Source organism: Saccopteryx leptura, chromosome 1, assembly GCF_036850995.1.
Source record: "Saccopteryx leptura isolate mSacLep1 chromosome 1, mSacLep1_pri_phased_curated, whole genome shotgun sequence".
Taxonomy (NCBI): domain Eukaryota; kingdom Metazoa; phylum Chordata; class Mammalia; order Chiroptera; family Emballonuridae; genus Saccopteryx; species Saccopteryx leptura.
In genome coordinates, this window is record NC_089503.1 from 375,065,254 (window position 1) to 375,082,563 (window position 17,310).

Sequence of the window (17,310 nt, forward strand, 5' to 3'; positions counted from 1 at the left end):
GCCGTCTATATAACTTCTTTAGGAGGCGTTTGTTAAGATCTTTCACCCTATTTTCTTTTATTTTTTTGTTCAGTTTTAAGAATTCTTTGTATGTATATATCACATTTTGTTTCTACATTTATTTGTTGATGGGTGTTTCTCCCAGGATGGGTGTTTTCCACCTTTTGGCTATTGTGAATAATGCTGTAGTCGAACATGGGAATACAAGTATCTGGTCAAGTCGCTGTTTTCAATTCTGAGAGTATATAGTTAGGAGTGGAATTTCTTGGTTACATAGTAATTTGTTTGCAAATATTTTCTCCTAATCTGTCCCTTGTGTTTTCATTCTCCTAACAATATTTCACAGTGGATGTTTTGTAATTTTAGTGAAATTCAAATTACCACTTCCCCCTCATGAATGATACTTTGGCTATTTTACCTCCTCTTTCCAAACCCGTGTTCATCTAGATTTTCTCCTATATCTCCTTAGAAATTCAAGTTTTGAATTTTACATTTAGCTTAACGATCCATTTTGAGTTCATTTTTGTGAAAGATGTGAGGTCAGTATGTAGATTCATTTTCAGCACCATTTGTTGAAAATACTATCTATTGGATTGTCTTGCTCCTTTGACAAAGATCACTTGACAATATCTTGTGGGTCTATTTATAAGCTCTCTATTCTGTTCCATTACTTTAGATGTCGACTTTTGCCAATACCACACTCTTGATTCCTGTAGTTTTATGATATTATAGTAATATATGTTTGTTCATATTCATAAAGTAACTTGCTGAGATTTTCATTGGGATTTCATAGAATCTGTAGTTCTAGCTTAACAATGTTGAAATCTTTCTTTCCTGACTGGTGGTGGTGCAGCGGACAGAGCGCCGGCTTGGGATGCTGAGGTCCCAGGTTTGAAACCTGGCGGTCCTGGGCTTGAGCATGGGCTCACCCGCTTGAGCATGGGTCTCTGGTTGAGTGTGGGATCATAGACATGACCCCATGGTCACTGGCTCTGCTGGAGCCCCTCTGTCAAGGCACGTATTAGTAGCAATCAATAAACAACGAAAGTGCTGCACTACAAGTTGATGCTTCTTATCTCTTTCCCTTCTTGTCTGTCTTTCTCTACCTTGGCGCCCCCCTTCCCCACAAAACAAAACAAAGAAAGGATTTAAGTATTCATTTTTATAATGCCAATGTAAATTTTTTTTTAATTTCAAATTCCAATTATTGATTGTTGGTATATAGGAAAGTTACTGAGTTTCATATATTAACCATATATCCTACAACCTTGCTATTAATTGCCTATTATTCCTGGGAATTTTTTGTTGATTTTTTTGTGATTTTCAACATAGACAATCATGTCATCTGCAAACAAAGACAGTTGTCTTCTTTTCCAATCTTTATACCATTTATTTCCTTTGCTTGGGTTATTGCAGCAAAACTTCCAGTATGCTGTTGAATAGGAGTAGTGAAAGGGAAAATCCTTGTCTTGTTACTGATCTTGGGGAGAAAAGTATCTAGTTTCTGTCCATTAAATATATTTCCTGTATATTTTTTGCAGATGTTCTTTATCAAGTTGAGGGTTCCTTTCTATTTCTAGTTTGCTGAGAATTTTTTATCATGAATGGGTATTGGATTTTTTTTAGATGCTTTTTCTTTATTGATAGAAACATATGACCTTTCTTCTTAGCCTGTTGATGTGATAGATTTTATCAGCTGATTTTTAGATATTGGGAGATCCAAGATGGTGGTGGAGTAGGTGGATGTACTCACCTTCTCCCAGGAACAAACTGGAGTTACAACTAAATAATTAAAGAATCATCCTGAATAACCAACTCAAATGTTGAACCAGTCTTGCATACCTGGACTAAATCCCATTTGGTTCTGATGAAAAATTCTTTCTACACATTAATGGATTTGATTTGCTAGTACTTTATGGGGGATTTTTACCTCTGTGTTCATGGAAAATATTGTCCTGTATTTTTTATTACTTGTAATGTTTTTGTCAGCTTTTGGTATTTAGGTAATGCTGGCCTCATTGAATGAATTAGGAAATGTTTCCTCTGGATTAGATTGTAGAGAATTTCTTCCTTAAATGTTTGCTGGAATTCACAAGGGAAGCAATGTAGGCCTAGTGCTTCCTGTTTCAAAAAATTATTAATTATTAATTCAACTTAAAAAATAGATACAGGGTTCTGTGTTTTGGGGAATTAGTTCATTTTATTTAGGTTATTAAATTTTGGGGCATTAAATTGTTCATAATATTTCTTTAGTATTTGTAAGATAAGTAGTTTTGTCCTCTTCTTTCTCATATTAGTAATTTGTGTCTTCTTGGTGTTTGGGTTTTTTTTTTTTTTTTTTTTGTAATCTGGCTAGAGATTTCTAAATTTTATTTTTCTCAAAGAACCAGTTTTTGGTTTCATTAATTTTCTTCTGTTGATTTCCTGTTTTCTTTCTTTGATTCTTGCTCTAAATTTTATATCTCCTAACTACTTTGGGTTTAATTTGCCCTTTTTCTATTTTTCTAAGGTGGAAACTTAGATTATTGATTTTCTTTTTTTCCTAATTTATGCATATAATGCATTAAAACCCTCTCTCAAGACTTTGTCTTGCAGTATATGCAAATTTTGATGGGTTGTATTTCTTTTTTCATGTAAGTTTGAAATTTTGTTAAACTTGTGAATTTTTTTCAACCATGTTTTTATATATACTTGGATCAGTATTATTATTACTTTTTAGTAATTTTCCTACAGTTCTTGAATATATTTTTGCCTTTTTCGTTTTTTTCTTATATTTTAATTCTGGAAGTTTAACATATCTTTAATCTTGGTGATTCCTTCCTCTAACATTTTAACCTCCTGAATGAGAACATTCTTCATTTTATTTACAGTGGTTTGGTTATTAATTTTTTTAGTATTTCCTTTATTATCATTTCCTTTGATTTTTTAAAGCATTTCCTTTTTTTTTTTCAAGCAAGGGAGAGGGACAGACAGGAAGGGAGAGAGATGAGAAGCATCACCTCATAGTTGCAGCACTGTAGTGGTTCATTGATTGCTTCTCATATGTGCCTTGACTGGGGGTCGGGTGGGGGGCTCCACTGAGCCAATGCCTTGCTCAGGCCAGCGACCTTTGGGCTTAAGCCAGCGACCATGGTGTCATGTCTACAATTCTACACTCAAGCTGGTGAGCCTTTGCTCAAGCGGACTAGCCCATACTCAAATCTGGCAACCTTGGGGTTTCCATCCTGGGTCCCCAGTGTTCCAGACTGACGTTCTATCCATTGTGCCACCTCCTGGTCAAGCTCTTTAAGCATTTTCATCGCTTTGCTTACATTACCCATCTGTTCTGACATGTTCACTGTTTCATTAGTGCCCTTAGCATATTGATCATAGTTATTTTAAATTCGAGTCTGATCATTTTAAAGTCTTTGTCATATCTGAATCTGAATCTGATTCTGATGCTCACTTTCTCTCCTCAGACTGGTACTTTTTCTAATTAGCATGCCTTGCAATTTTTTGTTGAAAGTCCTCTGATGTGTCTGGTAAAAGAAACTGAGGTAGGTAGGACTGTAGTGTGAGGCTTTTATATTTATTTGTGTAGGAGTTAAGCCGTGTGTACTGTTAATGTATCTGTAGTGTTGGAGACTAAAGTGTCCTCTACTGCCCTTGGTTTTGTTTCTCCTGTTGCCTTTGGGTTTCCCTTGAGACTCCTGCAGTCGAGTCTGAGGCTTGTGGGCCTTTCAGCTGCGATTTGTTGTTATTTGTCCAAGAAGCTAACTGATGTGGTAGGGGTGGGAGAAGGGAAAGTGTTCCATACCCATGGTTAGTCTTTAGTTTTAGCGAGCTTGTGTGTGAGGCTGGGACCTTCTTAAGTGCTCCCCCACCCCACAACACATTGAGTTAGATCAGGGGTCCCCAAACTTTTTACACAGGGGGCCAGTTCACTGTCCCTCAGACTGTTGGAGGGCCGGACTATAAAAAAAACTATGAACAAATCCCTATGCACACTGCACATATCTTATTTTAAAGTAAAAAAACAAAATGAGAACAAATACAATATTTAAAATAAAGAACAAGTAAATTTATTTATTTATTTATTTTTAATTTTTTTTTTTTTTTTTTTGTATTTTTTCTGAAGCTGTAAACGGGGAGAGACAGTCAGACAGACTCCCGCATGCGCCCGACCGGGATCCACCCGGCACACCCACCAGGGGGCGATGCTCTGCCCCTCCGGGGCGTTGCTCTGCCGCGACCAGAGCCACTCTAGCACTTGGGGCAGAGGCCAAGGAGCCATCCCCAGTGCCCAGGCCATCTTTGCTCCAATGGAGCCTTGGCTGCGGGAGGGGAAGAGAGAGACAGAGAGGAAGGAGGGGGGGGGTGGAGAAGCAAATGGGCGCTTCTCCTATGTGCCCTGGCCGGGAATCGAACCGGGGTCCCCTGCACGCCAGGCTGACGCTCTACCGCTGAGCCAACCGGCCAGGGCTACAAGTAAATTTAAATCAACAAACTGACCAGTATTTCAATAGGAACTATGCTCCTCTCACCGACCACCAATGAAAGAGGTGCCCCTTCCAGAAGTGCAGTGGGGGCTGGATAAATGGCCTCAGGGGGCCGCATGCGGTCCGCGGGCCGCAGTTTGGGGACCCCTGAGTTAGATAGAAAGGCTCAAGGGACAGAGGTTGAATGTTTCTTTTTCCCAAATGGAAGGCTTGAAGAGGCTGGACTTGGATATATTTTACTTCTCCCTTGCCAAAGACTAATGGGTGCTGGAGTTGAGTGTTCCTTTTCTCCGGGGCAATTCATCTTTGGTGTTATCTAAGTTAGTTAGGCTCTTGTAAGTAGTTTCCCCAAAGGGCTAGTTTTTGTTCATAGAACTGAGTACTCTAAGGGCTTTTTCAGAATGGTTACTTTGCCCCTCCCCTTTGTGTTGGGGGACCTTTCTCTGATATTCACCATGAGAACCTGATGGGGCTCTGAAAGGTAACACAGCCTGTGTTAGGCCCCTAAGGCTGGGCTGCCTGAGATTGTCTGATTTGCTAGTCCATGCTTTATCTCCAGCAATTAGTGAATTACCCTTTCAAGGGTTCCTACCAGCCTCCAGCCCTGGGCTCTTCTCTGGTAAGCTGTTTCTCTTTGTGCTCATTGTCTCCACCATTGTTCACTGCAGTGGTTTGCCCTGTGGCCTCCATTCTTTGATGGATCCAAGAAGAGGGGTTGAGTCTCAGTTTAGCTTTTTTCTGTCTTAAGGAAAGGAGTGACACTTGCCAACTTCTTTATATGTCATACTGGAAACTGGAAGTCAGAATCTTTCCTTTTTAACAACTTTATTTATAACAGCATCTTAACACATGGAATCTGTAAGTCCAATATCATTCACTCATTTATTCATACTATAAGCATTTATTAAATGCTAATTATGTATTAGGCTCTGTGTTAGTACTTGGACTGAAAGGTTGAATAAGGCATAGTTCATAAGTCTAATGAATTTATATTGAAGAAACTCTTTGGGGCACAAAAATAAATCAATGAAAAAGATACTGTTTATTAAATACTGCATTCATATGCATTAGGTAGTTGTAAGAAGGGGTAATTTCTTCCAGACTAAGGGGTTCAGTGAAAGTTATTCAGAATTGGTGAAAGCTGAATTTGAAGGACTTAGGATTTAACGCATCACCCTTATGTAGGAAGGGCAAGAGGAGGATTCAGATGATAGGTCTGTTCTTAGCTTTTAAACTACTTGCATAAGAAAGAGAATTAGAAAACTCAGTTGTGATAGACCAAGGAGTAGACTGGTTGAAATCTGTATTATGAAGCTTTCAGTTATTACTTTTTACCTTTAAAGATGTTACTCTTGATACAATTTCTGTGTAAGAAAAGACAGTTGGTGGCCTTGGCTGGTGGCTCAGTGGATAAGAGTGTCTGCTTGGTGTATGGACATCCTGGGTTCAATTTCCAGTCAGGGCATACAGGAAAAGCAACCATCTACTTCTCTCCCCCTCTTCTTTTTCTCCCTCTTCCTCTCCTGCAGCTAGTGGCTAGTTTGATTCCAGTGTGGCCCCAGGCACTGAGGTGCATTAGCCTCAGGTGCTAAAAATAGCGTGGTACTCTGAACATCGGCCCAAGATGGGGCTGTGGGTTGCATTCTGGTTGGGGCACATGTGGGAGTCTGTCACACTATCTCCGCTTACCTAAAAAAAAAAAAAAGAGTTGAAAATCTGTGTCATTTACAGTGCCTAGTTTTAGCAAAAGGGCCACTTTCACTAGAACTTGTTGCTCTGCTTTGTTGCAAATCATGTTTATATACTAATTTAAAAAATGGAAAAATATTGGACAATATAAAGAACATAAAAACTCATTTTTCTGAGAGAAAAATTTTAAATATTTTTTTCTTTTTGTATGTGTTTGACATGTATATATTTGTACATAAGTTAGTTAACATTATTTGTTTTCTAAATAAATTAAATGTTTCTGTATCATCATTTCTAGTGATTGTATATTATTCCTCTGGTGGGTATTGTAGTACTTTCATATGGTTGAACTTTTATTTCTTTATTTTTTGTGATATTGTATGTACGTGTGCTTGCGCGCATACAGGCTTTTATGAATCTGGGACTTTTAATTACCGTATTTTTTGCTCCTTAAGGTGCACTCTTCTGCCCCAAAAGTGGAGGAGAAAAATGCCTGTGTGTCTTATGGAGCAGAAAATATGGTATTTTATTAAATACTTTAACACACCATTTGGTTCAGACTATTTTTTTTCTTATTTTCCTCCGTTAAACCCTAGGTGTGTCTTATGGTCAGGTGCGTCTTGTGGAGCGAAAAATATGGTATTTTAGTACTTATTTTGTTTCAGAGGCTACTAATTTTAGGGTATGTTATACTTTTGTTTTTAAATATTCACTAGTTTAATATAATTGCTTTATAATTCTACAAAATATCTTGGTGCTTTAGACATTTTTCTATTAATTTTTAAAAACTTTTATTGATTTTAGAGAGAGATGAAGGAGGGAAGGAGAGGGAAAGACATTGATTTGTTCCACTTATTTATGCATTGATTGATTGATTCTTGTATGTATGTGCACCAATGGTGACTGAACCTGCAACCTTGGCATATCGGGGTGACAGGACGACTAACCAACTGAGCCACCCAGCCAGGGCACAATACTTTATTCTTTAAAAATCGGAGCAGGAATGAGGTCAAAAGGTTGCGTAAGCACTGTTTTGTGGCCAACGGAATGTCCCTGTCAATGGAAATCTGGTGGGCAGCACAAGTGTGTCTAGGTATTGTATAAGGAAGACGATATGCCTGTCCAGCTTTTCTGTGGGTCTGTGGCTCTATGCTAGGGTAATCAAAAGGCACATGATGAAAATGGCTCATAGTTTTGAAGCATTAGTTTTAATCTCTGATAGGTAATTTTAAAATTATAACTACAGACATGGTTATATTAAAGATCAAGGTAAGTTAAACAGGAAATTTAAAGATAAAACTGGTAATTACAAAAAGGTTTGACATATTCTAGTACATGGAGGAAAGGTTTGAGAAATATTGATTCGGTTTGCAATATGTGATACTTTAAAATTTTGCCATTTAGTTTATAAAATAATGATTATTTTGGTAACCTTCATAATTTAATTTTCTTATTTAAAAGGAGACCCTATAGCTGTCTGTGTTTTACAATGTATTCTTATGAACTTTGAGTTGTTGTTGAGAGTTAGATAAGATTTTAATAAATATTCTTTCCATATGTTAAAAGGTGGCCTTCCTGGGCAATTAATTTGAAAAATAAATCACTCTTTCTGGGCTGGGCTATGAACACTTGACTATGCCGATTGGTGAGAAGATGGCATTTTTTTTTTAAGTGAGAGGAGGGGAGATAGACTCCCACATGTGCTCCAACTGGGATCCACTTGTCAATCCCTGTCTGAGGCCAATACTATGAGTCGACCAAGCTATTTTTAGCACCTGAGGCTGACCATCGAACCAACCAAACTATTGTTAATGCCCAGGATGATGCTTGAACCAATCAAGCTACTGGCTGTGGGAGAGGAAGAGGGAGAGATGGGGGAGAGAGAAGAGAAGAGAAGCAGATGGTTGCTTCTCTTGTGTGCCCTAACTGGGAATTGAACCTGGGATGTCCACATGCTGGGCTGACGCTCTGTCCAGTGAGCTAACCAGCCAGGGTGGCACTTTTTGCTTTTAAAAAAACAACACAGCACTCCCTTCCTGATGTTCTTTGCCTCACACCAGGGTGCACGACAGGGAGTTCAGGTGTTGCCTGTTCTCAGCCATTTACTTTTGTGCAGTGTAAACATCCTCTTGATTTGGTGGTTTATAGATTTTCTATACTTAAAACCACATGCCTTGGAATCATTATATTATTTATTCTCTCATTCATTGTACTGATTAAGTGTTCTGAATATATGTGGTAGTGATTGTCCTTAGTGCTGAAAGTAAAGAATGAATAAAGGATATTCAAGTGTATTAGGTAGTAAATGGATGAGCAGAACTTGAAATGGTTGGTAGAGGGGATAACAGTTGCATTGGGTATGATACTTAAACTGAATCTTAAGGTAATAATTATAGCTAACATTTATAATCTGTCTTGCATGGTTCATACTCTTTTCAGGCTTTATATACATTAATTCATTTATACCTCAACAATCTTCTATGATAGCTACCATGATTATCACAGTTTACAGATAAACTATAGCACAGACATATAAGGACGTTGCTAAGATTAGACAGGAGTTAGTTCAATTTGGAGTAGGGACTTAAATTTAGGCAGTTTAACTATTTTGCAACATTGTATCTCAGGTCTCATTGAGTCCCAGGGTTGGGATACAGGTGAGGGTTGTAGAACACTAAGGGAGGTAAGTTGAGAATTCCAAAGAGATAGAGCATCATCATATGCATAGCCTTTCTAAGGGTTGTGTAGTTGCACTGGGCTGGTATATGTGAAAGACTGGTGGATGATAAGCTGGAAAGATTTAGTAAATCAAAGACTTTAGGCCCTGGCCAGTTGGCTCAGTGGTAGAGCGTCGGCCTGGCGTGCAGAAGTCCTGGGTTCGATTCCCGGTCAGGGCACACAGGAGAAGCGCCCATCTGCTTCTCCACCCCTCCCCCTCTCCTTCCTCTCTGTCTCTCTCTTCCCCTCCTGCAGCCAAGGCTCCATTGGAGCAATGTTGGCCCGGGCGCTGGGGATGGCTCCATGGCCTCTGCCTCAGGCGCTAGAGTGGCTCTGGTTGCAACAGAGCGACGCCCCAGTTGGGCAGAGTATTGCCCCCTGGTGGGCGTGCCGGGTGGATCCCGGTCGGGTGCATGCGGGAGTCTGTCTGACTGTCTCCCCGTTTCCAGCTTCAGAAAAATACAAAAAAAAAAAAAAAGAAAAAAAAAAGAAAAAGACTTTGTATACCATGTGTACATTACTGTGAACTTCTCCATTGCTTTTGAGGACTAGTCTGTGCTTCAGTTCCCTTGGTCTACTTTTGAGTCAAAATTAATCTCTGCGACTGCTTTGGTTTACATCTACTTGAATAGAGTGAGTAGAGGTGGGTGTGGAATGTAGGAGTAGAAATTGGGATTCACAGACATATTAGGGGCTTCATCATTGTAGGGCTTTTAAAATAAGATATGTGGTAATAAACTTGAGAAACAGGAATTTCACAAGAATTTTAATCAGTGACAGTTTTTTTCATTGTACTTGGGACCTGAAAGCTTTACATTTCATGCATAATCTGAATTTTTTTTTCCTGAAAGATTACTCAAATATTCACTTGTTTTTCTGTTTTGAAATAAACTAGCTATCAAAAATTTACATCATACCTTCTCTGTCAATTAAATGGTTTTTTATATTGCTTAAAAGTCAAAATAAGCACTTTTTATTTAGCCGTTTTATTCATGAATGATTTACAATTCTCCTAAATGTGTCTGCTTGTTGTCCAAGAATGCCACAGTCAAGTGTTTTTTATATCTGATTATTCTGTCATTCTTTATAATTATCTTGATTGAACAATTCACAGACTTATCATTGTACTCTACTCAATGTAATTCTTGCTCATAAGTTGTACTACTTTGAAGATATCATTCAGTTCTTGTGGAATGACATTTAAAATGAAATCAACTTTTAGTTGTTAGAAAAAGTAACTTTGTAAGCTACTGTTAGTGGCTTTGGAAGCTAGTTGGTAAGCTAATTGTCATAATGAGGTCATTTTCCAAAAGAAGATGAAGTCATTTGCCATCTTGTTTTAGTCATCGTGGGCTTTTTCTTTGACCAAATATTTTCAAATTACACCCTCCCCCACTTATTTTTATAGTTCCTAATATTAGAACGAAGTAAGATACTGATAGAACTTTTCAAAGGCAACAGTTTATACTTAACATGGTCAGTATTTGATTTGTATTTTATACCAATAGATAAAAGACCTCTGTAGACTTGAAATATTATTAATTTATATTTCCTAACGGGAAAGCCAAGTAGTGTGAGCTATTCTTGTGTAAATGTCAGCACACAGAATATGAATTATTCCAAGAATTGCGTTCTGCCGAGTTCTTGTAGGGTAGTGCATTAACCAGAGCTCTGTGGTCTCTACCTGCTTGAATTCCTGTTCTTTTACCATATATCCCTGTACATTCTCTTCTGGTCTCTGTCCTCCATGGCCACTGGTGATGGAAACTTTATGGCAAGTAGAGATAAGGACTAACTACCCTAAGCACTTCCATCTATTTTTGCTGGTGCCTGAATTACCTTTTCCTCTGAGTGGTAGCTTATATAACCTGTACATTTATTTTAGGTTAGGGTTCCAGACATCACAAGGCTAATTGTAAGGCTTTAATGACTGTCTGATTCAAGTGTCCTTTTCTGTGTAAAGGAAAAATAGTATAGTGTTTTGCAACAAGATAAAAATAGTTATATGTAATTTAGAAAGACGCCTCTAAAATAGTGAGAACTATTCCTATGTGGTATTAGAATTTATTTTTAAAATGATAATTAACTTGAGAGCAGTGGGATATATTGGAGAGCCCCAAACTAGACAAGGGTTGCATTTAAGAATTTAATGTAAGGACCACAAAACAAGAATAAGTAAATATTAAATATGTCTGCATTGGCCCTGCCGGTTGGCTCAGTGGTAGAGCGTCGGTCTGGCGTGCGGAGGTCCCGGGTTCGATTCCCGGCCGGGGCACACAGGAGAGGCGCCCATCTGCTTCTCCACCCTCCCCCCTCCTTCCTCTCTGTCTCTCTCTTCCCCTCCCACAGCCAAGGCTCCATTGGAGCAAAGTTGGCTGGGGCGCTGGGGATGGCTCCATGACCTCTGCCTCAGGCGCTAGAGTGGCTCTGGTCGAAACAGAGCGACGCCCCAGATGGGCAGAGTATTGCCCCTTGGTGGGCGTGCCGGGTGGATCCCGGTCGGGCGCATGCGGGAGTCTGACTGCCTCCCCATTTCCAGCTTCAGAAAAATACAACCCCCCCCCCCAAAAAAAAAATGTCTGCATTCATTCATATTTTTGGTTTGTATATTTGTCTCGCACACCTCCTGGAACTTTCTGTTAAAGCCCTGCTAGTCCTTCAGTCTGTTGTGTGTTTTAAACATGGTCACAGCCTGAGGTGTGCTGAGCTTCCGGTTATTCCTGTTCTAGTCTCACTGAGATTGCCACTTTGTCCAACAGTGCTCCAAATTAAGTGAACCCACTGTATTATTTTTATTTTTATTTTTAAAATTAAATATAGTGGTGACATTGGTTAATATTATGATATAGATTTCCGGTGCACATTTCTGTGCTATATTATCTGTATATTGCATTATGTGCACACTGGCCAAAGTCAGTATGAACCCTCTTTAGGGACAGCAGGAAAGCTATTGGTTCTTACAGCTGCTTTTGTACAGCTTCAACTGCTCTGTGGATAGGGGTTTGGTGAATGGAAGCATACCTGGGCAAAATACCACACACACATGGTGTTTTCCATTAAAGTTCTATATTTTTCACGAACAAATGCTTCTTAGTTTGTTGTATTCTTGTGTTTGATTTCCACAGTGCTGAAATGGTTAATTTTTGACTATTTTGTCCAGTTCATAAGAGGAGTTGTTGACCTCACTCTCATGCCTACTGTGAATTTCTGGTCTCATTATCTCTTGCCTGGTCTTTTTATACATTTACTAACTCCTCTCCCTATGTTCTCTTTTGCATATTGCAACCATACTTTAAATGTTTGGAATGTATAAATGTATGTGTGTGTGTGGTTTTTTTTTTAAGTGAGAGGAGGGGAGATAGACTCCCACATGTGCTCTGGCAACCCTGTCTAGGGTCGATGCTTGAGTACTGAGCTATTTTTAGCACCTGAGGCTGACATAGTTGGACCAGCCGAACTATCCTCAGCACCTGGGGCCACGTTTGAATCAATTGAGTCACTGGCTGGTGGGAGCAAGATACAGAAAGGGGAGAGGGAGAGAGGCAATGGTTGCTTCTCCTGTGTGCCCTGACTGGGAATCCAACCTGGGACCTCCATACACCTGGCCAACGCTCTATCTGTTGAGTCACCAGCCAGGGCCTGTTTAAATGTTTTAAAACACAAATGAGATGGTAGGTTTTTGTTTTTTTTTTTAGCTGAAATCACTCAGTGCCTTCATGTCTCACTGCAGGTAGAAGGTAAAAGACTTAACGGGGGCCATGGAGGCCTCTGTGCTCTCTCCTGTTACCTTTTGACCTTCCTCTCCTCGTTGAGCTGTTCTGGTACAGTAGTTTCCTTGCAGTCCCTCTAAAATGCTGAGTGTAGTCCTGTGCCAGGCCCCTTGCTCTTACTCGTAGCTCTTGCTCTGTCTGGAGGGCTGTTTTTCCTGTAGATTTACATAGCTCACATCCTCAGCGCCTTATTTCTCTGCTGAAATGTGACCTTCTCAGTGAAGCCTTCCTTTGCCACCTAATAAAATAAGTTCCCGAACAACATTTTTCTCACATACACCAAATATCCCTACTTAATATTTTTCCATAGCACTTTATAATACATTGACTTGTTTATTTATTGCCTGCCTATCCCACAATAATATAAACGTTAATATTATAGGGACTTTTGTTTATATTTTCTGTATTTCCAGCATCAAAACTGTTTTCCACAAAATAGGCAATCATTAATTATTTACTGAATGAATGGGTTTAAGGTGTCTGCTTTGCAGCTTTTTTTTTAGATAGTAAAACCTGGCAGTATATAAGACATGGCCCTTTAAACTTTACATAAGTCAGAGATAATTATAAGGTGGAAAGTGCAGTATTAGAGGTGCACGCAGAATGCTGTGTTTTCAAGGATGAATTTGGATTAATTTTGCTTGCAGAAGTCTAGAAATGTTTCTCTCAGGAAGAGATCTCTGAGTTAGGCAAAACAGCAGTTGAAATCTTCTGGGAGGTACAGGGAGACAAGGAAAGAATTGTGAAAGTGACTATGTCCAATAAACACTGATTTTATTGTTGGTGACATTGAGTGGGCGATGGGAGTGTTTAAGAAGATACCAACAGATGAGTAGATAGAGGTCATGTAATTAAGGATTACAGGTACCATATTGAGGAGCCTAGACTTTAGTGAGCCAGCATGGGTCTTAAGTATACTGCTCACAAAAATTAGGGGCTATTTCAAAACGAATATGAAGCGATAAAATATCCCCTAATTTTTGTGAGCTGTGCAGGTGACTGAGTTTTATGTTTTTAGCAGAAGGCTATCTGGCAGTTGGAAATTAAACCAGATTAGGGATGGCTGCAGGACAGTGCATTTTAGAAAGCTGCTGGAGTGGTTGAAATGATAGACGATGTCATTTTGCCCACCTTGATGTGAGAGACTTTGAACTCCCAGTGGGATACAGATGGCTACCTGTGTTGTCACGTTGCCACCTTGATTCATTTCACTAGGGAGCTTAGGGGTAGTTGGGAGAGGGGAAATAGTTGGGTATCCTTTTAAATCTAGAGGCTGGGAGAGGAGGAACTTCAGGGGCACCCCCCTGGAGAATTATATCTTATATTGGCAAAGTCCTTTACAGTTTAGGAACTAAGTGTTTGTGTACATGTCTGACTTGATTTTTAATTTGAACCTTATCAAAACCCCACGAGACAGACACAGTAGATGGTAATAAATACATTTTATAGAATAAAAGGACTGAAGTTCAAAAACAGTTAGGACTTGGTCTGGTGTGTTTTTGTTGTTAGGAACCTCTGAATCCACACTCAGGTCTTCTTATTTTCAAGTTTAGGAGCGAACGAATAGTGGTTTAGACTCAACCTCAAGAGCAAGAATGCAGAAATAAGTGAAATGTGCTGAAAAGAAGGTTACCTTCTGGTTACTTTGCAGTGAAAAATATTACTGATAGGTTCTAAGATTTTTTTTTAAATTAAAAACAGTATTTATTTGAGTATAGTAAAGGATCAGAGGTACAAAGATAAATACTGTGTGAGTTACTGTACTACCTCCTCTCCCTCTGAGCTCACTGTCGGTTCAGGAAACGGATATGTAAACATATCAGTATAATATGGCATGTGAGTCATTGTTTAGTTGAGATATAATGGTACCTTATATTTGTGTAAGTTACTTTTTATTACAGCTCACAGGGCTTTACCATCTACTCCCCAACATGTATTCTTTGCTCCAGCAAACAAAATATTTTGTTTTTTTTATTAACTGAAAGGTAGGGAGGCAGGGAGACAGACTCCTGCATGCACCCCACTGGGATCCACCTGGGAAGCCCACTGGGGGGTAATGCTCTGCCCATCTGGGGTGTTGCTCTGTTACTCAGCAACCGAGCTCTTCTTACCGCCTGAGGCAGAGGCCGTGGAGCCATCATCAGCGTTAGAGGCCAAATTGCTTGAACCATTTGAACCATGGCTATGGTAGGGTAAGGGAGAGGGAGCAAGAGAGAAGGGGAAGGGTGGAGAAGCAGATGGTCGCTTCACCTGTGTGCCCTGACAGGAATCAAACCTGGAACTTCCACACACCAGGCTGATGCTCTACATCTGAGCCAACCTGCCAGGGCCAGTATTTTGTTTTTTTAAGAATTAACCTCTACTTTCAAAACTTTAGTCAATTATAATCCCTTCCCAACTACCTTCCCACACCCTATAATTTAGGCCTCTGTTGTACCGTTTATAATACTGCCCATCAATAATTATAGATATTGTCTCTGCCCTAGTGTATTGTAAGGATTTTGAGGCTTGACTTTTAGTCCAAAGTGCGTGCTTCAGTGCTTGGCAAGTGGTAGGTCCTTAATAAAAGTTTATTGAATAAATTGAATTATTGAACTGTAGGTTTACTACATTCCTCTGAGGTTAATACTGTGGTCCCTATTTTACAGATTCGGAGACAAGTCTGGTGTGGAGTCACTTACTCAGTCTCACATTTGGTAAGCGTCAGAGCCTGGATGCCAAATGTCTTTTTGTGTCCTACCTGAGCTAGTGTACTGGAGGATAATATCCAGCTAAGTGGAAGTGACAGGGGACTTCCAAACCAGATTGTGCTGGTTTATTCTATCCTTTGAGGACTTTAAAAGAGGTAATGGAGAAAGTAAAAATGTCTTGGTATCATTCCAAGTTTGCAGCAGTTAGATTTGATTTTTTCCACTTGAAATTTAGACATTTCCAGGCCTCTAATTTAGATTTAATAGTGTCTTAATAGTTTGAGCTTAATAACCAAATTTTAGTTATCAAACAGCATTCACGTAGTTGGGAAACTCTTTCAATAGAAGGATCAGTTCAGTGATTTTGAGGGAACTATTTTGCCCCATACTCCCCTGTCATTCAATGAGAAGGTAATTCCTCTTTCTTTCCATAACATAGGGTTCATTTCCTCTCTCTCTCTCTTTGCTTAATTTTCTTGAGAAAGTGAGCCAATGAAAGAAATGGTAGCTGGTAAGCTTTTTTCATTTTCCTTTGTGATGACAATTTAAAAATGTGTATAAAAACACTTTTTATAAAAGTTATCTCATTTAATTTGCAAGTAATATTCTGTAGACAGTTTGATCTGTTTGAATGAGGACTTTCTTTTCAGAAACTGGTCAAGCCTCTGCTGCTAGTACTTACCTTACTGTCCCCAGTGCTGTCCAGTTAGGCTGTCCCATGTTCCCACTGTGCAAGCAGGTCTCTGACTCTGCTGTTTTTTTTTTTTTATCAGGTCAGCTTGGTGTGAAATTCTTGTGTTGTTTGTATGAGCTTTTATCTAGGTCATCCACATAAGGATTTTCAGAAGTTTTCTGTTTTCCATAAGTAGTGAGGATTCTGTGGACATCTTTGTAGCACGGCTCCCCAGCAAGTTGGGAAAGCTATTAAATATTCTTAGGCAGTTAATATGAATTCATTGTTTTAATGGTTCAATTAAAACCTGGGGATAAAAGATAATGATCCTGTATTATGAAAGACCTGAATATTAATAGAAATATTGATGTATATAATACACTCATATGTTTTAAAGTGATATATTGTGGTTGCCATTCAATCAACAGTGCTACTGGAATGCTGTCACTTAATGTGTCCTTTTTCTAAATACATTTAAAAAATTTAAAGGCACATTGTCTAATGGGATATATTGAATGCGCACTGACCGTAGCAACTTTGGCCATAATTTTTTAGGTAAACCACAACTAATTCATAAAGTGCTGTGGACCCTTTAATACCTTCCAAAAGTGGGCAGGCTGTCAATTTGGAAGATTCCATCTAAAACATATTCCTTCACTTGGCCCTCGAAAACTCTCCCACAGTATCCTGCAAAGAATTTAGTTTATTTACTGAGAAGAAGGAATGGTCGAGTCAACTCACAGGAGATAAATCTGTGGTAGGTGTCACAGGGCTGATTTTTAAACTGCACAGCATCTCCTCTTTTAGTTTATTTTACCTGCTAATATGTAACTTTTACTAATGAAGTCAGGAGGACTCATTCAAAGATATTTTTTACTTCTTTTCAATGAAGAAAAACAGTGCTTTTGTTAAGAATGACACATTTGTTTTGTCACTGAATAAGTTCAAAACTTTTAAAGGGAGATTAAGATTTTAATTTATTCTGTATTAAGAGAGGAGAAAAGTAACTAGCCAATGTTAATTTGTATTTTTAAAGGTTAATTTACAACGTGAAATTGTAGTATTCAGTGTTACCTCCCATTAGATGAACTGATAGAAGTAGAACTGCTATTTCCAACAACTGGTTAGAACATGGACGTGTGCTGCCCTTACTGGAGAGGGTCGGCATCCAGCATCCGGGTCCGTTGGAGAGCTGGGCGGGGCACCGGGGCTGCTGGCGTTCGCATGGCTTGATTAAAAAAGAGGAGGTTCCTGTGCATTGGCATGTTCTTGTGAAATGGGCACGTTTCCCA

At 39.1% G+C, this 17,310-nt stretch overlaps 1 protein-coding gene across 7 annotated transcripts in view; it reads left to right on the plus strand.

Annotated features, from left to right (window-relative positions):
* Positions 1–17,310, plus strand: part of SUPT3H (SPT3 homolog, SAGA and STAGA complex component) — a 437,116-nt gene that overhangs the window by 62,210 nt on the left and 357,596 nt on the right. For 3 of the 7 annotated variants that reach the window (XM_066359295.1, XM_066359293.1, XM_066359294.1), the window contains exon 3: positions 15,304–15,351. The exons of the other annotated variants lie outside the window; for them this stretch is intronic. In XM_066359295.1, the coding sequence (XP_066215392.1) occupies positions 15,304–15,351 (48 nt within the window). The remainder of the gene's footprint in view (positions 1–15,303; positions 15,352–17,310) is intronic. 7 annotated transcript variants of the gene reach the window in all.